At 43.0% G+C, this 25,226-nt stretch overlaps 1 protein-coding gene across 2 annotated transcripts in view; it reads left to right on the forward strand.

Moving 5' to 3' along the window:
- The window catches only part of LRRCC1 (leucine rich repeat and coiled-coil centrosomal protein 1), a 93,742-nt gene that overhangs the window by 53,465 nt on the left and 15,051 nt on the right, over window positions 1-25,226 (forward strand). For both annotated transcript variants that reach the window (XR_012320167.1, XM_073679520.1), the window contains exons 11-15: window positions 7,992-8,196; window positions 13,975-14,114; window positions 18,300-18,501; window positions 19,922-20,107; window positions 24,846-25,020. Coding sequence is in view for 1 of the 2 variants with exons in the window: in XM_073679520.1 (XP_073535621.1) it covers window positions 7,992-8,196; window positions 13,975-14,114; window positions 18,300-18,501; window positions 19,922-20,107; window positions 24,846-25,020 (908 nt within the window). In the remaining variant the exon portion in view is untranslated. The remainder of the gene's footprint in view (window positions 1-7,991; window positions 8,197-13,974; window positions 14,115-18,299; window positions 18,502-19,921; window positions 20,108-24,845; window positions 25,021-25,226) is intronic.

Below are 25,226 nucleotides of genomic sequence, written 5' to 3' on the forward strand. Positions count from 1 at the left end.
GTGACCTGTCACATGACTAAATGACGTCATGGCAGGTCCTTTTCAGACCATTGCGAGCTGCCGGCAAGCTGAGACACATCTCTAAGGACACCGGGGGCCATCAGAAGGTAAGTATAATGTATATTTTTTATTTTATTCTTTTTTTTTACAGGTACTATGGTACCCGGGTCCGGAGGAGAGTCTCCTCTTCTCCAAACCCGGGTACGATCCACACATTGAAACGCATGGATTCCGCATCTGCTGATGCAGTGATGCGGATTCCATGCTTTCCAATGCAAGTCAATGGCAGCGAAAACACAGCGCTTCCTCAAAATAATTGGTAGTGCTGAGGATTTTTCCGCAGCGGAAATTTCCGCAGCATGTGCATAGCACATGCGGATTATCATTGGGAACATGGCAGACCTTCTACGAAGTGTTTTTTTAAGCGTTTCTGCAGCGGAATTGCTTAAAAAACGCATAGTGGGCACACAGCCTGAGCATTGCTTCTAGGGTGAAGATACCTTATCCTGTGGGATCAGGGGATCACGGCCTTCCCTTCCTCCTGTCAAGCGGTCCGAGGCCAACACCTCTCTAGGCAGAGGTCCCTCAGACATCAGACTCTGTATCAGATACGGACTTGGGGTGGTCTCTGCCTTTCCCCTATCAAGCGGTCTGGTTGAACCTTATGGACCTAGGTCTTTTTTTCAACCAATGGAACCATGACACCTCTCATAGGGTCCCTCAGCCATCTGCCAGTCTGTGCACCTTCTGCAGTAGTGCAGTATTCTATTGTTTATATTTTCTTCTGATTTTACAGATCAGTTTCTATATCTACACCTATAACATTAATGAAGGAGCAAAAGATAACATGTAAAAGATATAAGTTTATTGTATATATTATATAAAAGATTTATAGAAAAATAAAGTGTATACAAATAACAGGGACATTGCACATCAGAATAGCAATAGACAGAGACCGCTGAGCCCAACTACAACACAAATGTACCTCACCTCTAGGTCCCAGAGATAGATATTAAGGATGAAAATAAATCATAGTGACCCCCTATATGCGGTCTTGTGAAGCCCATGACATGTAACAACTCAGTCAAATACTGGTTGTCATAAAAAATGTCCTCAACAGCACTAATCACAAATCAATATAAAATGCAGATGCAGTGGGATCAGTACTCATAGTGCAAGAATCCTTTTACCTGTGGACATGGAGGCGGTTGTGGTGAAACGCGAGTCGAGGGCTTCTGTGAGGTTCCTACACACAATTGCCTCCATTTTTTTATGACAACCAACCTTTGACTGAGTTGTTACATGTCATAGGCTTCACAAGACAGCAGACAGGGGGTCATTATGATTTATTTCCATCCTTACTTCTAAGTCTCAGAGACAGATATTAAGGTACGTTTGTGTTTTGTAGTTGAGGGCTTCTGTGAGTTTCCTACACACAACCGCCTCCATGTCCACAGGTAAAGGATTCTTGCACTAGGAGTACTGATCCCACTCTATCTGTATTTTATAATGATTTGTGATTAGTGCTGTATTGAGGACATTTTTTATGACAACCAGTATTTTACTAAGTTGTTACCTGCCATGGGCTTCACAAGACCGCCTATAGGGGGTCACTATGATTTATTTCCATCCTTAATATCTGTCTCTGAGACTTAGAGGTGAGGTACATTTGTGTTGTAGTTGGGCTCAGCGGGCTCTGTCTATTGCAATTCTGATGTGCAGTGTCTCTGTTAATTGTATACACTTTATTTTTCTATAAATCTTTTATATAATGTATACAATAAACTTCTATCTTTTATATGTTCTCTTTTGATCTTTTGCTCCTTCATTATCATGGTAGGTGTTATATCTATGAAGGGATCATATATATTGTTTGAGGCTGTTGTTGGTTCTACAGTTTCTATATGTAGCCTAGTTCTTGCCCAGGACTTTGTTCCTTTAGGGCTTCTGTACCCACCCTGATGCTATTCATTTCGTATTGCTCCTGGCGTGCTGTCCAGATGGACATATTGGAAAAGGGGTAATTTCCAGATAGTCCCTCAGGACAGCACCATTTTTTCCCTCCCTTTATGTTTTGCAGATAAGTTTCTGTTGGTTCATATATACCAGTGTTTCCCAAACTCCAGTACTCATGGACCCCACAGGTCATGTTTTCAGGATCTCCTTAGTATTGCACAGGTGATAGTAATTCCATCAATGCATCAGGAATTCTCTCACCTGTGCAATACTAAAGAGATCCTGAAAACATGACCTGTGGGGGGCCGTGAGGACTGGAGTTTGGGAAACACGGATATAGACCATTTGCATCCATCCTTCTATGGTAATTTGAAAGACACTGGAGGGTGGAGGTGGGAGCGACCTTGTAACCTCCCTGTGATCCTGTCCCGTCATAAGTCAAAGAAGACTACCTCATGGTGCGCTGTCCTAATGGACTATCAGGAAACAGAATTACCGGTAGATCTAATTCCCCATTTCATATAACACGTCATACCTTTTATAGGTTCCCTTTTCCATTGACCTTGCATAAATCTACCTTCATTCATTATTGTTTGAACATTAAAAGGCATAAAGCTAGGTACATCTTCACACAGATGTTTATTAATTTGTTAATTAACTTGCTGCAAATTTCACAGTAGGGTTCATTAAAATGTTGCTGCTTCATATGTTTGTAAGTCCTTTACCTAGCTCAGTGCTTACAAAAATGTTACAAATCCATTATTGGTTTTCTTGGCTTTCTCCCTTCTCTCAGTGTTAGAGATGGCAACTGTGAGGGGAAGAAATTGTATGTAAGTTTCCATAGCATGGACAGGGGAGAAAAAACATCTGAGATTGAAGACATGGCAGTCTATTAAAAAGTAGGAAAGCACATGAGGATTTAATAAGTACAGGATAGAAGCTGAGCTAATGAAGACAGGATACACACACTTACATCCAGCCTATAATACTGGGAGTGACACTCTCATAAGTGATAAATCTGAAACTTGGATCACTGTGCAAACAGCATTTCAGGAGATCTGAAAATTGGATAAAGATTGCAGACGGCAATTTTATTAACTAAAGGTAACAAGTAATATAGCTAAAAACAACATTACCAGGTCAAATGTGTCCTTAGCCTTTTAAAGGAATTTTTAGTTTAAAATGAACAAGGGTATAAGATCCTTTCATATAACCTAAGAAAGAAAAATGCCAATATACAGTACAGACCAAAAGTTTGGACACACCTTCTCATTTAAAGATATTTCTGTATATTCATGACTATGAAAATTGTACATTCACACTGAAGGCATCAAAACTATGAATTAACACATGTGGAATTATATACTTAACAAAAAAGTGTGAAACAACTGAAAATATGTCTTATATTCTAGGTTCTTCAAAGTAGCCATCTTTTGCTTTGATGACTGCTTTGCACACTCTTGGCATTCTCTTGATGAGCTTCAAGAGGTAGTCACCGGAAATGGTTTTAACTTCACAGGTGTGCCCTGTCAGGTTTAATAAGTGGGATTTCTTGCCTTCTAAATGGGGTTGGGACCATCAGTTGTGTTGTGCAGAAGTCAGGTGGATACACAGCTGATAGTCCTACTGAATAGACTGTTAGCTGCTTTTTTCTTGCCATAATACAAATTCTAAGTAAAGAAAAATGAGTGGCCATCATTACTTTAAGAAATGAAGGTCAGTCAGTGTGAAAAATTGGGCAAACTTTGAAAGTGTCCCCAAGTGCAGTTGCAAAAACCATCAAGCGCTACAAAGAAACTGGCTCACATGAGGACCGCTCCAGGAAAGGAAGACCAAGAGTCACCTCTGCTTCTGAGGATAAGTTTATCCGAGTCACCAGCCTCAGAAATCGCAGGTTAACAGCAGCTCAGATTAGAGACCAGGTCAATGCCACACAGAGTTCTAGCAGCAGACACATCTCTTCAACAACTGTTAAGAGGAGACTTTGTGCAGCAGGCCTTCATGGTAAAATAGCTGCTAGGAAACCACTGCTAAGGACAGGCAACAAGCAGAAGAGACTTGTTTGGGCTAAAGAACACAAGGAATGGACATTAGACCAGTGGAAATCTTTGCTTGGGTCTGATGAGTCCAAATTTGAGATCTTTGGTTCCATCCACCATGTCTTTGTGCGACGCAGAAAAGGTGAACAGATGGACTCTACATGCCTGGTTCCCACCGTGAAGCATGGAGGAGGAGGTGTGATGGTGTGGGGGTGCTTTGCTGGTGACACTGTTGGGGATTTATTCAAAATTGAAGGCATACTGAACCAGCATGCCTACCACAGCATCTTGCAGCGTCATGCTATTCCATCCGGTTTGCGTTTAGTTGGACCATCATTTATTTTTCAACAGGACAATGACCCCAAACACACCTCCAGGCTGTGTAAGGCCTATTTGACCAAGAAGGAGAGTGATGGGGTGCTACGCCAGATGACCTGGCCTCCACAGTCACCAGACCTGAACCCATTCGAGATGTTTTGGGGTGAGCTTGACCACAGAGTGAAGGCAAAAGGGCCAACAAGTGCTAAGCATCTCTGGGAACTCCTTCAAGATTGTTGGAAGACCATTTCCGGTGACTACCTCTTGAAGCTCATCAAGAGAATGCCAAGAGTGTGCAAAGCAGTCATCAAAGAGTCTTGTTCCAGCAATTGTATGTCCATCTTTGAACCTTTCCTCTTGAACTACCCGTATTTCGTCAATTTTTTCTTTTGGAACAAAAAAAAATTTGATTCCATGCAGTTGCTCGTTGCAAAAGTTGAATAAATACACCGGGGTCAGTATTTGGTTTTCAGTTGGGCGTTGAAGACTGGCACGAGCTGCCAACCTCTTTGCTGTCCCTCCAATCCCATCACAGGGCGACTTTCCATGACTGGTACCAAAAAAATTCCATTCAGCGCTGATATTGAAATCAGCATTGTGGTGGCACAAGTTGAGAAAATTTTTGTACTGGGCTGCAGATCCATCGCTGAAGTAGTGGATATGACGAATCCCATAGATGAGAGTCTTGAGATACTCCACAATTACTGTTAAGAAAGTGTGGACTGCAACTGTGTCATGTCGTGAGCAATCGCTGATTATGCACAAGCTGATGTTCTGTGCAGCTTCACCATTTAACTCCTTGAAGTAAATTACAAATGGGTGTACTGTAGCTTGACTATTTTCCCAGTGGAAACCTTGAATGGCATCTTGAACAATAAATGAGTAATTTTCAGCAAAGTCCATAAGGATCACAAGCTCTCCAGGTCTCAGATTTTCCTTCAACGATTTCAAATAGCTACTTTGATGCTTGGCGATGTAGTGATGGCTACAAAGTTTAGAAATTTTCAAAACCAATTCTTCAATGAAATCTTCTATAGTCAGTTGTTTGGTATCAAGCGTGTCTCGATCAGTGTGAATCCATTGTTTGAACTCAATAATATCTTCACGGTCACTGTTGACAAACACATTGACTAGAAATTCTTTTAAAACTTCAGGACCCGGGCATTTATCACAACGGCCAAGCATACAGTCCTTGGATTCAATTCCACAGACCATTTTGCATATGAGCTCTTTGTAGTCATCATTGATTGGGCATGCTGCAAGCATTAGTTTGACATTTTGGTGAATGGTACACACACAAACGGAATGTGTTCCAGCAGATCCAACGGTTACGCACCACTTTGGCCGAAGCTCACAAAACTTGGAAAATCCAATTTCAGGGCCATTCCGATCCCGATAGGCAACAAACATTTCCCTCATATTGCTCAGTAATAGTCGCTTTTGCATCTGCTTTTTTTCTCCTGCTATTCGCACTGATACATAGTCTTTTTTTACCAGGGCACATTCGACTGAATTCATCATCCTCAAAAAATGCCTGCACCTTTTTCGTCACTTCCTCAGAAACTTTCTTGCCACACTTGATTCTAGGTAAGGCTAAGATCCCATGTTCACATTTAAGCTTTCGAGCTTGTTTGACCATTCGTTCAGAGACACCAAATTCGTCTGATATAGCCTTAATGGACCAACTTTTAGGTGCCAATGTCAAGATTTGGACCTTTTCTGCCCAACTGGACACCTGCAGCTTTTGCTTCAAATCTGCCAAAAGGTGATTGTAATCCAGACACATTTTGCACTGTGCTGTTTTTGTTTGCTCAATGTCTTTCGGCTCAAGCCCTCCAATTGAAGCAATCTTGCTAGAAAATGCATTTTGTACGTGTCTTATCTTTCTCCTTGCATTTCCAAGTGAATCCCGCTGGCTTACCCGTGGATATTTCAGAGGAGAGATGCCAATGGATGTTAAGCTTGAATTTAGACTTTCAGGAGAACATTCCATTCCATCTGGATCTGATTCAGAGGGAACTCGATCAGCTGATTTTTTCCTGTTAGCAAATTCTTTTCGACATGATGTACACATCTTCTGGCCAGGCTTCACATCATTCTTTGTAAATTCGTTCAACTGGTCAGCTGCTAACAAATTGATAGCTCGCAAATTCTTTTTGGTGTTATGACCTTTCTTCCCAAAAGGATTGCAACACGATTTTTGCAAATGCTCATATTTGGTCAAGAATGAAGCTTCATGGTGTAAACAGATTTGTGAATGTTCGTCAAAATTTTGTCCCACTCGTCGACGCAGCAATTTCTGTTCATTCAATCCAAAGCTTGTAAACAATTTCAACTCATCCTTGCTATGGGTGAATGTCTTAAAGTGGCACTGCGAATTGTTCGCAAGGCCGATAGAGCACTGGGCCGATTCTTCATCAATTTCATTCTCCATCGCTAAAAAATAAATAATATATGCATTAAAATGTAACAATAGTCAATAACTTTTCATAAACAAAAAGGTTTATAGGTTTTTGATTATAATAGACATTGCTAGCAACAATACAACTCTGTAACATGTGATAAGAATCTGAAAATCAAACACAAAATCAATGCATTACGCGCATAAATAACACCATGTTCAGTGGCATTTTTCTTTTCTTAAACTGAGAGACTCCAAAAAAAAAAAAAAACAATGATCCTTGTAGAGAAAAATGTGCTCTTTCTAATGATATCAGAATTAATATATTTTAGGGGTACCCTTTGCGAGAAATTTGACCTAAAACTAGGTAAAATTCGTTTTTTTTTAAGTTTTTCATCATATGTGGGTGTGAATATTTCCACAAATACATATGGTTTGACCGTGATACTGCAGCAATGCAAAGTCATGTAGATGTTTGGTGTACAGGGCAAAGCACCAGTTACTATTGGTTTTTGGTCTTGAGTTATATATGGGCAAAGTTTGGCATAAATTTTATGCGACGCGTTTTACAAGCTACTTTGACACAAAATTGCGGCCGAAATATTGTTTTGTCATAGCCGGTAATAATTTTATCGTGTTTAGCAGCAAAAGTTGAGCTAGTATGCCAAATTTCAGCATCATAGCCAGTATAGAACTCTAATGGCTATGTGCCAAATTTTGCAAAATCCTCTTAGCTGAAGCCGCAGGCTTGGTGGAACCTCCAGTGAAAGGTCAACAGTGCCCAATGTATTTGAGATCTGGCCCTAAAAATTTACAGAACCTCTTTTCAAACATACATGTACATCCTTATAAATTTTCAACAAAATCGGAGAAGGTCGAGTGGGGACGATTTTTAAAACTGGTCCACTTGATGTGGAATGACCCCAAAGCAAAAGGTGGCTACTTTGAAGAACCTGGAATATAAGACATATTTTTAGTTGTTTCACACTTTTTTTTTAAGTATATAATTCCACATGTGTTAATTCATAGTTTTGATGCCTTCAGTGTGAATGTACAATTTTCATAGTCATGGAAATACAGAAAAATCTTTAAATGAGGTGTGTCCAAACTTTTATTCTGTACTGTATATATTTTTTCTGAACACCCTTTTCAAAAGAACTCTCTACAACTATTAGACACTGTGATCCAACTTTTCATTATACCTAAAGATTTTGCTAGTGTTGTAAGCAGAGAAAAAAAGGTTACGCTGTTTTATACTCGTTGTTCTTTTTTTGCAGTATTAAAGAATTACTTTTAAAGGAGAAAAATGCCAAAACTACACTGCAAGCACTCGTTCACCAATTGAAAGAGGAAAACGAAAGGCTGGCAAATGAAATGAAACAATTTGCTAGTAGAGAAGAGGACTACCAAAGAAGCCTCAAAAATATTGAAGATGCAATGTCCAAACTAGAGACGCAAAGAATACAGCAAGAAGCACTGGAGGTAAGGAATGTCCGGCCATGACGTAATTTTAGATTCATTATTTCTGGGAGGGGTGGGGGGCAGCATTGAGAGTGGAAAAGAGGTGCTGGTCCAGGAAGTAATTATTATTTTACTTATTTATTTAATGAATCCCCCAAGGCATAATAATATAATATTATTATTATTATTATTAATATTTATTTTTAGAGCACCATTGATTCCATGGAGCTGTACATGAGTAGGGGTTACATACAAAATACAAATATAAATTACAGTGACAAACTAACAATGACAGACTGGTACAGAGGGGAGAGGGCCCTGCCTTTGTGAGCTTACAGTCTACCGGATAATGGGGAAGGACAGTAGGTTAGGGAGAGGGGGTGTGGTAGCTCCGGTGGTGGTGATTAGGTGGCACCAGGGTTATTGCAGGCTGTAAGCTTTCTTGAAGAGATGCGTTTTCAAGTTCCATCTGAAAGTTCCGAAACTGGCGGATAATCGGATGTGTTGGGGCACAGAATTCCAGAGGATGGGGGATACTCGGGAGAAGTCTTGGAGACGATTGGGTGAGGAACTTATAAGTGTGGAGGAGAGAAGGAGGTCTTGGGAGGACCGAAGATTACGTGAGGGAAGGTAATAGGACATTAGTTCAAAGATGTATGGAGGAGATCGGTTATGGATGGCTTTGTAGGTCAATGTCAATAGTTTGAATTGGATACACTGTGAACTTTGGAGCCAGTGAAGTGATTTGCAGAGGAGAGAAGATGGATTAATCGTGCAGCAGAGTGAAGGAGAGACTGGAGAGGTGCCAGAGTGTTAGCAGGTAGGCCACAGAGAAGGATATTGCAGTAGTCGAGGTGGGAGATGATGAGGGCATGCACTAACATTTTAGTAGATTCATGGTTGAGGAAAGGACGGATTCTGGAAATATTTTTGAGGATTCTGCAAGAGGTGGAAAGAGCTTGGATGTGCGGTTTGAAGGACAGGGAAGAGTTGAGTGTTACTCCGAGGCAGTGGACTTGCTGTACAGGGGAAAGCATGATATACAGTCATATGAAAAAGTTTGGGCACCCCTATTAATCTTAAGCTTAATGTTTTATAAAAATTGGTGTTTTTGCAACAGCTATTTCAGTTTGATATATGTAATAACTGTTGGACACAGTAATGTTTCTGCCTTGAAATGAGGTTTATTGTACTAACAGAAAATGTGCAATCTGCATTCAAACAAAATTTGACAGGTGCATAAGTATGGGCACCTCACCAGAAAAGTGACATTAATATTTAGTAGATCCTCCTTTTGCAAAAATAACAGCCTCTAGTCGCTTCCTGTAGCTTTTAATGAGTTCCTGGATCCTGGATGAAGGTATTTTTGACCATTCCTCTTTACAAAACAATTCCAGTTCAGTTAAGTTTGATGGTCGCCGAGCATGGACAGCCTCTTCAAATGATCCCACAGATGTTCAATGATATTCAGGTCTGGGGACTGGGATGGCCATTCCAGAACATTGTAATTGTTCCTCTGCATGAATGCCTGAGTAGATTTGGAGCGGTGTTTTGGATCATTGTCTTGCTGAAAGATCCATCCACTGCGTAACTTCAACTTTATCACTGATTCTTGAACACTATTGCCAAGAATCTGCTGATACTGAGTGGAATCCATGCGTCCCTCAACTTTAACAAGATTCCCAGTGCCGGCATTGACCACACAGCCCCAAAGCATGATGGAACCTCCACCAAATTTTACTGTGGGTAGCAAGTGTTTTTCTTGGAATGCTGTGTTTTTTTGCCACCATGCATAACGCCTTTTTGTATGACCAAACAACTCAATCTTGGTTTCATCAGTCCACAGGACCTTCTTCCAAAAAGAAATAGGCTTCTTCAAATGTGCTTTTGCATACCTCAGCCGACTCTGTTTGTGCGTACTTGCAGAAACGGCTTCTTTCGCATCACTCTCCCATACAGCTTCTCCTTGTGCAAAGTGCGTTGTATAGTTGACCGATGCACAGTGACACCATCTGCAGCAAGTTGATGCTGCAGCTCTCTGGAGGTGGTCTGAGGATTGTCCTTGACTGATCTCACCATTCTTCTTCTCTGCCTTTCTGATGTTTTTCTTGTCCTGACACTTCTGGCCTTAACAAGAACTGTCCCTATGTTCTTCCATTTCCTTACTATGTTCCTCACAGTGGAAACTGACAGGTTAAATCTCTGAGACAGCTTTTTGTATCCTTACCCTGAACAACTATGTTGAATAATCTTTGTTTTCAGATCATTTGACAGTTGTTTTGAGGAGCCCATGATGCCACTCTTCAGAGGAGATTCAAACAGGAGAACAACTTGCAAGTGGCCACTTTAAGTAGCTTTTCTCATGATTGCATACACCTGGCTATAAAGTTCAAAGCTCAATGAGGTTACAAAACCAAAAAAAGTGCTTTAGTAAGTCAGTAAAAAGTAGGCAGGAGTATTTAAAACAAGAAAATGATAAGGGTGCCCATACTTATGCACCGGTCAAATTTTGTTTGAATGCAGATTGCACATTTTCTGTTAGCACAATAAACCTCATTTCAAGGCAGAAACATTACTGTGTCCAACAGTTATTACATATATCAAACTGAAATAGCTGTTGCAAAAACACCAATTTTTATAAAACATTAAGCTTAAGATTAATAGGGGTGCCCAAACTTTTTCATATGACTGTAATTTATTGTGATAGGTAGATCGGGTAGGGAAGTTAGGTGAGATGGAGGAAAGATGATGAGTTCTGTGTTATCCACATTGAGCTTTTGGAAGCATGATGAGAAGGAGGATATGGCTGATGGGCACTATAAGATTCTTGACCGCAGAGAGGTGACATCAGGGCCGGAGAGATAGATATGAGTATCATCAGCGTATATATGGGACTTTGAGTTTTCCCAAGCCAAAGGTATTGATTGAGACGAGTAGAATTCTCAGAACAGGGCGTTGAGAGACACCAACATAGAGTGGACGGGATGAGGAGGTAGTGTTGGGAGTGAGAGATGCTAAATGTGCAGTTGGAAAGGCATGTGGAGTCCATGGAGAGGGCAAGGTCTTTTATGCCAAGGGAAGAGGTCATTTGTAGTAGGAGGGAGTGGTTGTGACGAAGGCAGAGGACGGGTCTAGAAGGAGGAGAATAGAGAATTAAAAGAAAGATGATAGATATTTGCGCTAGGTTAATAGACTGGATTTAGGACACAAGAATGAAGAGGTAAGAGTGTATGTGCTGGAATTGTAAAATTTTATTCATGAAATAGAGTATTTAAAACTTCTAGTCCGTTTGCCTGGTAAATGGAGTAATCCACAACCATGTATTCTGGATGGTGGAGTTCTGACATAGGTGGCTGGTAAACTATGTCATGTATTAGGTCATCATCTATGAATGAGAAAGGTGATGACCTAATACTTGACACAGTTTACCAGCACATACACTTTTACCTCTTCATTCTTGTGTCCTAAACCCAGTCTATTAACCTTGCGCAAATATCTATCATCTTTCTTTTAGTTCCCGTCAGACAGCTTGTGGTAGTTGTCCTATTTGCTGCTGGCACAATAGATTTACCTACCAGCGCCCCTACCTTAGCTTTATACCATTGAGTATAGAGAATTGTCTATTAGCTTTGGCAAGTAATTTGTCAGGGCAGTTTCGTTGGAATGGTGAGGACGGAAGCTGAACTGTGGGTCGTCAAAGAGTGAGATAGAGGAGCGGTGGGAGGCAAGTTCAGCATGGACATGCTGTTTGAGGAGTTTGGAGACGAACCGGAGCAGATAGCTGGACGTAGAGGTCGATTGGAAGGATTGCTTCTTCAAGATGGGTATGATCGTGGCATGTTTGAAAACAGAAGGGAAGGCAGTAGAGGTTAGCGATGGGTTGAGAAGATGAGTTAGGGCCAAGATAAGCATGGTGGTGAGGTTGGGGAGGAGATCGGATGAGGTCAAGCACACAAGTGGTGATGTGCAATTTGGAGAGAAGACATGAGTGAGCTCTTGTTCATTGATGGTGGGGAGGAGAAGTGGTCTTTTATATAAAAGGGTTGTGATAGATGGGCAGTAAAGACTTGCCTTATTTTTGAAATGTGCGGCAAAGTCTTCTGCAGAGATGAGGGAGGGCGGAAGAGGGAGTTAAGTGTTGAATAACTGTTTAAGGTTGTGGGATAAAGAAGATATAAGGGTTGTGAAACAGACCTGTTTAGCTGAGGTGTGGGCCGATTTGAATGTGAAAGTTGCTGTCTTGAATGTGAGTGTGTTTTCTTCCAACGCTTCTCCTCAACTCTGGACACTTTGCAAAGCTTTTTAGTGAAGTTATTGTGCCAGGGTTGTCTATTGTTTCGTCGCATTCTGCCATGCATGAGAGGGGCGACCGAGTCAATAGCTGATGCCAGTGTGGTGGTGGTAGAAAATGGGGCACTGTCTGTGTCGTGGAGTGAAGATATAGAGGACAGCGGTAGAATAGAGTCAGTGTGTGTGAATGTTTCGGCGTGCGAGGTTCCTGTGGAGGTGTGCTCGTTTCTGAATATGGGGGAGGGGGGGGCAGGTGAGGAGGACCAGGATGAGAAAGTGAGTATATGATTGTCAGATAGGGAGAGAGGTGAGGCTGTGAGGTTAGATAGGGAGCAGAGGCAGGTGAAGATGAGGTCTAATGTATGTTTGTCTGTGTGGGTGGCTGTGCAGGTCCACTAAGTAAGACGGATGACGGAAGGGACAGGAGATTGGAGGCTGTAGGCTGGCATGATGATAGTGGGAATGTCAGCAGAGAGAAAGTGGAGAAGTGGTCAATAAAGGGAGTGGCCAAGCCCGAGGGGGGGGGGGGGCGTCTTTATCTGACGGGAGGTTGGAGGGAGCTTAGATACAGACTGAATGAATTTCAAAAGTAGGGAGCGTAGAGGTGGGATTGGCAGTTGTTAGAAAGAAGACCCACTCCTCAACCATATCTGTTGCCAGAGCAAGGAGTGTGGGTGAAGTGAAGGCCACCGTCGCACAATGCAGCAGTTGAGGCTGTTGGGATACCATGGAGAAGCGGAGCGGACTAAAGCTAAACACTGAACATTTATCGCAGTCAGCCTGACAGGTTTAGTGGAGGGCAGGATGGCATGGAGCTGTTGGAATTAACAATACATACATTTGTACTCCGGATACTCACGATAATAAGAGGATTCTATCAGACTTACTGAGTAGAAGTTCCCAGCTGAAGACAGTTTGTATTGTTTATTACAGCAGCTCCTGTCCTGTCAGGTTCAGTGAACAGAGGAAGATGTGTTCACGATACCCGACAGGACGCTGCTCTCACCTGGCTGCTGTTTCGAGCAGATATCTTTACGCAACACATTCTACTGCGTGTCCGCTGGGAAGTTGCTAAAGATGGCTGCTGACATTAAAAATCCTGATAGTGCACTTTATAAAGCTTACCTTTTTGCTAAATAAAGGTATGTAATATTTAAACATATTTTATTCATTTATTTTATTACATTTTTCGGAGAACCCCTTTTAAGGTACAAGTGCATTTCCTCAAACAGGAAATTAGTGTCTAAAAAGCCCCAGTGGCCAAAGTGAAAATTGTAAGATTTCTAATATTTATTTTTAATACTGATTGTGATGATGAAAAAGAAAACCATTGATTAAAAATTACTTTTAACACAAAATCTTGATTTAAATAATAGGGCATTTTCTGATGTTAACTTCCCTTTTAAGTGATCATTTATTCTTGGTCTCCTTTATCTTCTAGTGGTACAATGAGAATGCTTTGTACGTTTTTTTTAATCATATAAATGACAGCTATACACATCCTTACAGATGAAACGCGTGCAGGAAGCTGAACTTAAAGTGTTTGCGTCCCAGAGAGAAAACGAGTTGCTTCGCTCATCTGTACGTCAGCACAAAGAAAAAATCCAGCAGCTCCACGAATTGCTTACTTCCAGGGAGCAAGCACACAGGTGACTGTCAGCAGCACACATATGTACATGCACACAGGTACCCGTGACTGTCAGCAGCATGATGACTGTCTACGAGCACACAGGTACCCGTGACTGTCAGCAGCATGATGACCATGTCTACGAGCACACAGGTACCTGTGACTGTTAGCAGCATGGTGACTATGTATACGAGCACACATGTACCTGTCACTGCTAGCAGCCTGGTGACTATGTATACGAGCACACAGGTACCTGTGACTGTTAGCAGCCTGGTGACTATGTATACGAGCACACACGTACCTGTGACTGTCGGCAGCATACACATAGTGTACACGCACACAGGTACCTGTGACTGTCAGATGTGTGTATGTATGTATGTATATAATAATATGTGTGTATTTAGTCAGCCACCAATTGTGCAAGTTCTCCCACTTATAAAGATGCGAGAGACTTGTGTTTGACATCATAGGTAGACGTCAACTATGAGAGACAAAATGAGAAAACAAATCCTGAAAATCACATTGTCTGATTTGGAAAGAAATTTTTTTTCCCAAATTTTGGTGAAAAATAAGTATTTGGTCACCTACAAAAGTTCATCTCAATACTTTTTTATATATCCTTTGTTGGCAATGACAGAGGTCAAACTTTTTCTGTAAGTCTTCACAAGGTTGGCATACACTGTTGCTGGTATGTTGGCCAATTCCTCCATGCAGATCTCCTCTAGAGCAGTGATGTTTTGGGGCTCTCGCTGGGCAACACAGACTTTCAACTCCTTCCAAAGGTTTTCTCTAGGGTTTAGATCTGGAGACTGGGTAGGCCACTCCAGGACCTTGAAATGCTTCTTACGATGCCACTCCTTTGTTACCCTGGCGGTGTGCTTGGGATCCTTGTTATGCTGAAAGACCCAGCCACGTTTCATCTTCAATGCCCTTGCTGATGGAAGGAGGTTTGCACTCAAAATCTCAGGATACATGGCCCCATTCATTCTTTCACGTACACGGAATAGTCGTCCCGGTCCCTTGGCAGAGAAATAGCCCCAAAGTATGATGTTGCCACCCCCATGCTTCACAGTAGGTATGGTGTTCTTTGGATGCAACTCTGCTTTCTTTCTCCTCCAAACATGACGAGTTGTGTTTCTACCAAACAGTTCTACTTTGGTTTCATCTGACCATATGACATTCTCCCAATACTCATCTGAATCATCCAAATGCTCTCTAGCAAACTTCAGACGGGCCCAGACATGTAATGGCTTAAGAAGGGGGACACGTCTGGCACTGCAGGATCTGAGTCCTTGGCGGTGTAGTGTGTTACTGATGGTAGCCTGTGTAACGTTGGTGCCAGCTCTCTGCAGGTCATTCATTAGGTCCCCAAGTGTGGTTCTGGGATTTTTGCTCACCGTTCTTGAGATCATTTTGACCCCACGGGGTGAGATCTTGTGTGGAGCCCCAGATTGAGGGAGATTATGAGTGGTCTTGTATGTCTTCCATTTTCTAATTTATTGCTCCCACAGTTGATTTCTTCACACCAAGCTGCTTGCCTATTGCAGATTCAATTTTCCCAGCCTGGTGCAGGGCTACAATTTTGTTTCGGGTGTCCTTCGACAGCTCTTTGGTCTTCACCATAGTTGAGTTTGGAGTGTGACTTTTTGAGGTTGGGGGCAGGTGTCTTTTATACTGATAACAAGTTCAAACAGGTGCCAGTACTACAGGTAATGAGTGGAGGACAGAGGAGCCTCTTAAAGAAGAAGTTACAGGTCTGTGAGAGCCAGAAATCTTTCTTGTTTGTAATTGACCAAATACTTATTTTCCACCAAAATTTGAGAAAAAAATTCTTTCCAAATCAGACAATGTGATTTTCAGGATTTGTTTTCTCATTTTGTCTCTCATAGTTGAGGTCTACCTATGATGTCCATTACAGGCTGACCTCATCTTTTTAAGTGGGAGAACTTGCACAATTGGTGGCTGACTAAATACTTTTTTTTTCTGGCTCCTACAGACCAGTAAGACGCTCTTGATCAACTCGTTACCTGCATTAAAGACAGCTGTCTTGCATAGTCACCTGTATAAAAGACTCCTGTCCACAGACTCTATTAATCAGTCAGACTTTAACCTCTACAATATGGGCAAGACCAAAGAGCTTTCTAAGGATGTCAGGGACAAGATCATAGACCTGTACAAAGCTGGAATGGGCTACAAAACCATAAGTAAGACACTAGGCGAGAAGGAGACAACTGTTGGTGCAATAGTAAGAAAATGGAAGAAATGCAAAATGACTGTCAATCGACATCGATCTGGGGCACCATGCAAAATCTCGCCTCGTGAGGTATCCTTGATCATGAGGAAGGTGAGAGATCAGCCTAAAACTACACGGGGGGAACTTGTTAATGATCTCAAGGCTGCTGGGACCACAGTCTCCAAGAAAACCATTGGTAACACATTACGCCTTAAAGGTTTAAAATCCTGCAGAGACCGCAAGATCCCCCTGCTCAAGAAGGCTCATGTGCATTCCCGTCTGAAGTTTGCCAATGAAACCTGGATGATTCTGTGAGTTATTGGGAGAAGGTGCTGTGGTCAGATGAGACAAAAATTGAGCTCTTTGGCATAAACTCAACTTGTCATGTTTGGAGGAAGAGAAATGCTGCCTATGACCCAAAGAACATCGTACCCACTGTCAAGCATGGAGGTGGAAACATTATGTTTTGGGGGTGTTTCTCTGCTAAGGGCACAGGACTACTTCACCACATCAATGGGAGAATGGATAGAGCCATATACCGTAAAATCCTGAGTGACAACCTCCTTCCCTCCGCCAGGACATTAAAAATGGGTTGTGGCTGGGTCTTCCAGCAAGACAATGACCCAAAACATACAGCCAAGGCAACAAAGGAGTGGCTCAAAAAGAAGCACAGTAAGGTGGTTATGGAGTGGCCTAGCCAGTCTCCAGACCTTAATCCCATAGAAAACTTATGGAGGGAGTATAAGCTCCGAGTTGCCAAGCGACAACCTCAAAATCTGAATTATTTAGAAATGATCTGCAAAGAGGAGTGGACCAAAATTCCTCCTGACATGTGCGCAAACCTCATCATCAACTACAAACAACGTCTGACTGCTGTGCTTGCCAACAAGGGTTTTGCCACCAAGTATTAAGTGTTGTTTGCCAGAGGGATCAAATACTTATTTCTCACTGCAAAATGCAAATAAATGTATCTAATTTATACAATGTGATTTTCTTGGTGTTTTTTTTTTGTTTTTTTTGGATATTCTATCTCTCAATGTTAAAATTAACCTTCCCTTAAAATTATAGACTGTTCATGTCTTTGTCAGTGGGCAAACTTACAAAAACAGCAAGGGATCAGATACTTATTTCCCCCACTGTATGTGTATTTTTTATATACATATATATATATATATATATACACATATAGGATGAAGCAGAGCTGATAAAGCTAGCACCACCCACACCAGGCTCTGTATGTACATTGTCTATAAACAGTGAGCTGCTTACCACAAGAGGAGGGCGGGGGGGTGGTCAGACAACTTGGCATGAGACAGCCAGTCCAGTCCCATCAAAGATAATGTCCTAGTGATAAAACCTTTATTGTAAGTAAACAGCACACAACCTGATGAGTGACCCATCATTGTGTTCAGCGTTTTAACCCCTATCTCATGCTGTCTTCAGGTTGCAAAGCAAAAACCTGCTAACCGTTTCCCTTTAATAAATTCTGTAATTCTGCTTGACATCAGCCACCACTAGGGGGGGCTAACTGCATATAGATTTATACAGCTACTTTTGAACTTGGCAAAAACCTGTTGACTGATTCCCTTTAAAGAGACACTGTCACTTACCCTAAATGTCTTCTTTTTTTTTTCTGGTGTAAGTGCCTCTGTTCCCTTGATTCTGGCTTTTTTTTTCCTGTGCCTCTATGTCCCTAATATATGCTATTCTTTTTGGCCCCCCTATGTAAATCTAGTCTTGTCAGTCAAAGGGGTGTAGATTCCCCCACCCTCAACTTTTCTTTGGGGACATTTTTCTTCAAAAGGACCATGCCCGGTTGGCTAACAGTTCTAGATTTACATACAGGGAGGAGGCGACCATAGCTCAGGAACTGAGAGGTGTAGAGATTAAGCAAAATCCAGATTCATGAATCCTTGCTTACATTACCATTTTTTGGGTTATCTGTACATCACCATGTGTGTTCTTCATCTCTAGAAAGGAGCTTGATACAAGAGTGTCCTTACATGGGCCCGAGATCCAAGAAGCTGTGGCAAAGGAGGTGTCTAGAGCAGAACGCCTCCATAATCAGCAGATAAAGGAGTTTCAGGAGAAGATGAGTGCGCTGTCACAGCAATATACCGATCTAGAAGACGAATTTCGTACTGCCCTAATTATTGAATCTGGAAGATTTAAAGAGGTATTGCGGTATGATGAATGTGGAGACGTCTAAATGGGAAGTTGACATTTTATTGGGTGAGGGCAAGTCAAGCTGTGAGATCCCAGATTTTGTGCAGGAAAGTTCTTCGTACGTCTCCTCAGACGTCTTCATCCAGTTAGGCTTAAAAACCTATACATACTTTAAGAGGTTGTCAAGTGAGTGAGCTTTTTTTAATGAAGACTCCAAATGGGTTAAAAAGTTAAAGAACCGGTACTCGCCTTACCGATCCCAACCCTAACCCTAGCTACCTAATCTCCTGCGAACCTCCTGACTCGGGGACATGTGACACTGTAGCCAGTCCTTGGCCTCAGTAGTGACCCGCTACAGCCAGTGATTGGCTGCAGTGGTCACATGTCGCTGCAATGGAAGAATTAGGCTGGCCTTGCAGGTAACCACTGAGGCGAGAACTGCTTCTTTTACAATAGGCTCATAGGTCTAAAAATGAAAACCTGTTTACCCACCAAAAACCACCAGATCAGTAATTGGGGATCTCACTCCAAAAAAAATAACAAAATTTAGGGTATTTTTTTTAATCCTCTCTTTCCTAATGTTTAAAAACTTTGTGAATATTCTGCTGCTGACTTGATATCATCTTATATTTCTGGCCAGAGTTCTATAACAATCTTTCCTGACAGTTCATGTAATGGAAGCGAAAACTTTGTCATTTCTTTCGTGCCTAGACACAAGAGCGTAAACTTTACATGGGTCTCCCGTGTCTATTTTACATCCTTGTGACCTTGAATTCTGCTTTGATACAAAATGTTTCCTAATGAATCTTGTAAGGGAGCAAGAAAATTCTGCGTACAACGATCTTCCTGTCATCTCCTCCATATCTCTCTATTGAAGTCATCATCCTATTGACCAAAGCTGTGCTGTTTTTGAGAATCGTTGGTCTAAATTAAGCAGGTCTTACCATGAATACTGTCATTTTCTAAAGTTCAAAAGGAAAACTTGTAATGGATTTGTGGATAATGACGCACAGCAAGAATAATTCGCTACACGGTCAGTGGTAATGGCTGCTCTTATCAGCCTAGAGACAATAGCTCAGCGTCTCGAATAAAGGCAAGTATAGGTCATCACTTCAGACTTCTGTCACAGATTGCAGCACAATTACCTGCTTCCTGCAATGTATTATGTGCTTTACACACTTTGTATCTCCACCTAGAAACTTTTTTGAAAAGTGTCTATAAAAGTGATTAAGTATGAGAGTCATTAAATGTGCCGGATTTATCTAGGCACATGGGCCATATTGACAAATTTGGAGCAGTTTGTGCCATTTTTCGTAACCAATCACATCGACTTGTAGGAGGATTTATCAAGTAAAGTACATTTCTAATGAGTTGTTAATTACCACAACCACAGGATTTGTAGGACATAAATGTGGTTCTCCATGTCATAGGTTAAAGATTGCTTTGATAACGTCACGGCAGAGCTAGCGGAGCATAAAGAAGCGCTCTCTCACAGCCGCCATAAAGAGAAGCAATCTGCGAGTTTAATTCAGGAGCTCACTACCATGGTGAAGGAGCAGAAGACCAGAATAGCAGACGTCACTAAAGCAAAGCAAGAAAACATAAATTCTCTCAAAGTAGGTTTGCTTTTTGTGTGTGTATATACTGTATATATTGTCTTCACCTTTTTAAGGGAATATCTCAGCAGGATTTCACCCTCCAAGCTATTTATATGTATATGTAACTCTTTCAAATCTGCATATTTGCATGTAGAGAAATCAGTGTTTGAAATGATATGCTGAAAAGGCCATTTGTAGATCTGATGCCTCTGTCACTCCAGCTCTATTCCCCATCCAGTGCCACATCCTCCTGCTTGACTGATGGCTTCTATGATGTGTGATTCCATGCAAAGGAATCAGTCAAGCAGGAGGAAGCGGGGAATAGAGCTGGAGTGACAGAGGCTTCAGATGTATCATAGCCATGTGCATATCAATCAATTCAAACACTGATTACTCTGTCGCCTCATTGGGGGACACAGGACCTTGGGTGTTATGCTGCTGTCCACTAGGAGGCGACACTATGCTTATCTGAAAAAGATTAAGCGTGGCTCCTCCTCTGCAGTATACACCCCCGGACGACATCAGCCTATTCCAGTTTTCGCTTAGTGTCGCAAGGAGGATCACCTCAGACGTCCAGAGAAATCCCCCATTCTGGGTCACCTAGGAGACACCTTAGTGATACACAAGAGTCAGAAGGCATCTGCGATTCTGACTCCGACAAGGAAACTGATGGATCCCTAACTCCAATCCCACCTAGCAATGCTGCGCTAGTTGAGGACATAATCTCGTCCATACATCGGGTGCTGGACATCTCTGATCCGATCCCGGACGCACCACAAAATAAGATTTCATTTCATGGAGCTCTCAAACCGCATAAGGTTTTCTTGGATCATCCAGAATCTAAATCTATCCTCACAAAACAATTCTCACAGCCTCACAAGAAGCTTACCAATCGCAAGCTTCTGGAGGCCCGTTACCCATTTCCAAAGGAAACCACCGAAGAATGGACAGACCCACCAGCAGTAGACCCCCAGTCTCCAGGCTGGCAGCACAGACACTTCTTTCACTGCCAGATAGCTCAACCCTCAGGGATGCAGCAGACCAGCAGGTAGAAATTATGGCTCGCTCAATCTGCGAAACCACAGGGGCCTTTCTAGCCCCCGCGTTCGCTTCAGTCTGGGCAGCCAAGGCCATACTGGCTTGGGCAAAGAATCTACAAACTGGCCTCCAAGCTTCTGCCCCTGAACTGTCGGACCAAGCAGTTCAGATAGCAGTTGTGGCAGATTACATGCTTCATGCAGCTCTGGATTCTGCAAGGGGTGCAGCGGGGGCAATATCACACGCCATCACAATTCGGCGTATCCTTTGGCTGCGTGAATGGAAAGCGGACGCAGCCTCAAAGAAGTCCCTCACGCACCTTCCATACCTCAGCGGTCGACTTTTCGGTGAAAGCTTGGACACGATGATATCCAATGCCACCGGGGGTAAGAGTACCTCTCTTCCCCAACTGAAGCCCAAGCGCAATTATAACAAGCGTAACCAAGCTCGCTTCCGATCCTTTCGGAGCTCTTCCGGCTGGTCCGTTTCACGGCCAACACAAAATAACAGCCGCTTCACATGCAGGGAAGACTCGAGGCCGACACAAAAGTCGGACAAATCCTGGCAGTCAAAGGCAGGCCACTCAATATCAAAAGGAGGAAAATCTAAGAATTTCTCCTCATCATGACTCACGGACTCAGGAAGACACCCCACCTGTAGGAGGCCGACTTTTACTCTTTCATCAAGTCTGGCTACCTATTACAGAAGACAGGTGGGTCAGGGAACTAGTGTCTTCAGGATACAAAATAGAGTTCACTTCCAACCCACCAAACAGACTCTGTTCCCTCAAAACCGCCAGCAAAAGCTCGCGCCTTCCACCAAGCGGTCTCATCGCTTCTTCAAGCACGAGTCATAATACCTGTCCCCGCAGCCGAGCGCTTCCAGGAGTTCTACTCCAATCTTTTCGTAGTCCCCAAGAAAGGAGGAGGGGTACGGACCATACTAGACCTAAAACAACTCAACAAATATGTACGAGTACGTCACTTCCGTATGGAGTCCCTCCGGTCAATCATTGCATCCATGGAAAAAGGAGAATATCTCGCCTCCATAGACATACAAGATGCAGCATACCTCCATATACCGATTGCACCTGCCCTGCAGCATCTTTCACTGGGCGGAGAAAACGAGCTCCATTATCTCTGCGGTCCACATTCCGGGCGTAGACAACTGGGAAGCAGACTTCCTCAGCTGACAAGGAATAGACTCGGGAGAGTGGGCTCTCCATCCCGAAATCTTCCAACAGATCTGCCATCGTTGGGGCACTCCGGACGTGGACCTAATGGCGTCTCCCCTCAATGCCAAAGTCTCCAACATCATGGCCAGAACACGTGACCCGAGAGCGCTAGTGGCGGACGCCCTGGTTCAGGACTGGACCCAGTTCCAGCTCCTGTACATTTTTCCACCTCTCCCCCTGATTTCCAGAGTGGTGAGAAAGATCAAACAGGAGGGAGTTCCAACCATCCTGATCGCACCGGACTGGCCCAGGCGTACATGGTACGTCGACATCGTATGACTCACAGCAGACGTTCCCTGGCGTCTTCCCGACCGCCCGGATCTTCTGTCACAAGGCCCGTTCTACCACCAGAACTTAGAGGCCCTCAATTTGACGGCGTGGCCATTGAGACCTGGGTTCTAACCCAGGCAGGTTTTTCGCCAGACGTCATTAAAACCATGATCAGAGCACGAAAACCAACCTCTGCTAACATTTACTACCGTACCTGGAAAGCTTTCTTTGCCTGGTGCGAATCTTGTAACCAGACCCCACTCCCTTATTCCCTTCCCAGGGTACTCCGGTTTACTCCAAGCGGGTCTGGAAGCCAGACTATCCCTGGCCTCCCTTAAGAGCCAGGTGTCAGCTCTTTCTGTGCTTTTTCAAAAGTGCATTGCTCATAAACCGCAAGTAAGAACATTTCTCCAGGTGGTTTCCCGATTGGTTCCCCCCTACAGACGACCTCTAGAAGCGTGGGACCTCAACCTGGTGCTGACAGCATTACAGGAAACACCCTTTGAACCCCTTAGGGAAGTCCCACTCCGTCTTCTATCCCATAAAGTGGTTTTACTCGTGGCAATCACCTCGCTACTCAGGGTGTCAAAACTCACAGCACTCTCCTGCAGACAGCCCTTCCTGATTTTTTTCCAGGACAAGGTAGTACTCCGTACGGTTCCATCCTTCCTTCCGAAGGTTGTGTCCAGCTTTCATCTCAATGAAGAAATTTCACTACCATCCCTCTGTCCGGTTCCGGTTCATAGAGTGGAAAAGGCTTTGCATACGCTTGACCTTGTAAGGGCATTGCGTATCTATGTGTTTAGGACTGCGCACTTCCGGAAATCTGATTATCTTTTCCTCCTTCTGGAAGGTGGCCGCAAGGGTCTGCCAGCTTCTAAGGCTACCCTTGCCAGGTGGATCAGATCCACCATACAAGAGGCCTACCGCCTCAAAAATTCGCCTATTCCAGCAGGTATTGCGGCACATTCTACACGTGCGGTAGGGGCATCCTGGGCCCTTCGGCACCAGGCTTCGGCACAACAAGTGTGTAAGGCAGCCACCTGGACCAGCCTACACAATTTTACAAAACACTACAACGTTCATACCCAGTCTTCAGCAGATGCGAGCCTGGGCAGACGTGTTCTGCAGGCGGCAGTACCCTAATTATAGGGACCCGTCTACACAATATTCGTCCATTGCTTCCCACCCAGGGACTGCTTTGGGACGTCCCATGGTCCTGTGTCCCCCAATGACGCGACAGAGTAAAGGAGATTTTTGTGTACTCACCGTAAAATCTTTCTCTTAGCCTCTAATTGGGGGACACAGCCCCCACCCTGTTGCCCGTTCCGGGCCGTTATGTTGAGTTGTCATGTTGGTTTTCCTTTGAGTTCTTACATAGTTGCCTTCTTATAGGCATGGTTATGTTATCCATGTTACGTTCCTCCTACTGCTTTTGCACAAAACTGGAGTAGGCTGATGCCGTCCGGGGGTGTATACTGCAGAGGAGGAGCCACGGTTAATCTTTTTCAGATAAGCATAGTGCCGCCTCCTAGTGGACAGCAGCATAACACCCAAGATCCTGTGTCCCGCAATTAGAGGCTAAGAGAAAGAGATTTTACGGTGAGTACACAAAAATCTCCTTTTCTCAATAAAAGAGGAAAGGACTGGCCATGTAAAGGTATTGCTGGACTTTGTATTTGAAAGAGCTACATGTGCATATAAATAGTGAAATCCTGCTGACAGATTCCCTTTTTAAAGTTTCTGGTTTTAAGTCACGAAATTCCTAACCGCATATTTTGGAAAGACTAGGAATTTTTATCTCATGGATAGGTTTTGACACTTTTCATTCTCGGATCCCCAGACCTCACCAATGTTAATCACTACCTTAGGTGATGTCTCTACCAAGATGCCCCATGATCTCACGTGTGGTGGAAGACGCTGAGCTTCAGTGGATGCAAGGGGCCTGCACCATTAGTGATCCCCATCTCACATACTAAGAACATGTGATGCTTTGGATGACCAGGGATCACATAATTGCTTAGGACACATTTACATTCATTTTTTCTTACTATTCAGATCTTCTGTAGATTATGAAAAAAAAGCTGAATAACTGTGAAGACTGCACAAATCCAGTGTTCATGTTGCCCCATATATGAGCTATTATCTATGATTAGGCGTTGATCGCTGTATATACACAGCACTTGATTAATATTGACACTACTCTTATTATAGAGCAGAATACGCAGCCTGGAAATGGTGGCGGAAGAAGAAAAACGAAAAACTGTTCAGATTGAGCTTCTGAAGCAGGAGAAATCCAAACTCCTATCACAGCTCACGGCCCAAGAGTCCCTGATCGATGGATTAAAGGCTGAAAGGAAAATCTGGGGACAAGAATTAACTCAGCAAGGTGAAGCCATTGAATCCTATTATTCAGTTTCACAGAACTTTTAGAATTTTTTTCTTTCTTAATGGTATCATGGAGGCCAACGTAGACAGTATCAATCTAGCTTATAGTGGGGGATCCAAACACCAGACCCCGACTATGAGGCTGCCATAAAGAGGTTTGTATTATGGCTCCTACCAGATTATATCTAAATTGTGTTGTACCATTGT

Source organism: Phyllobates terribilis, unplaced genomic scaffold (assembly GCF_046119375.1).
Source record: "Phyllobates terribilis strain yellow unplaced genomic scaffold, ASM4611937v1 Scaffold_4__5_contigs__length_816908805, whole genome shotgun sequence".
Lineage (NCBI taxonomy): Eukaryota > Metazoa > Chordata > Amphibia > Anura > Dendrobatidae > Phyllobates > Phyllobates terribilis.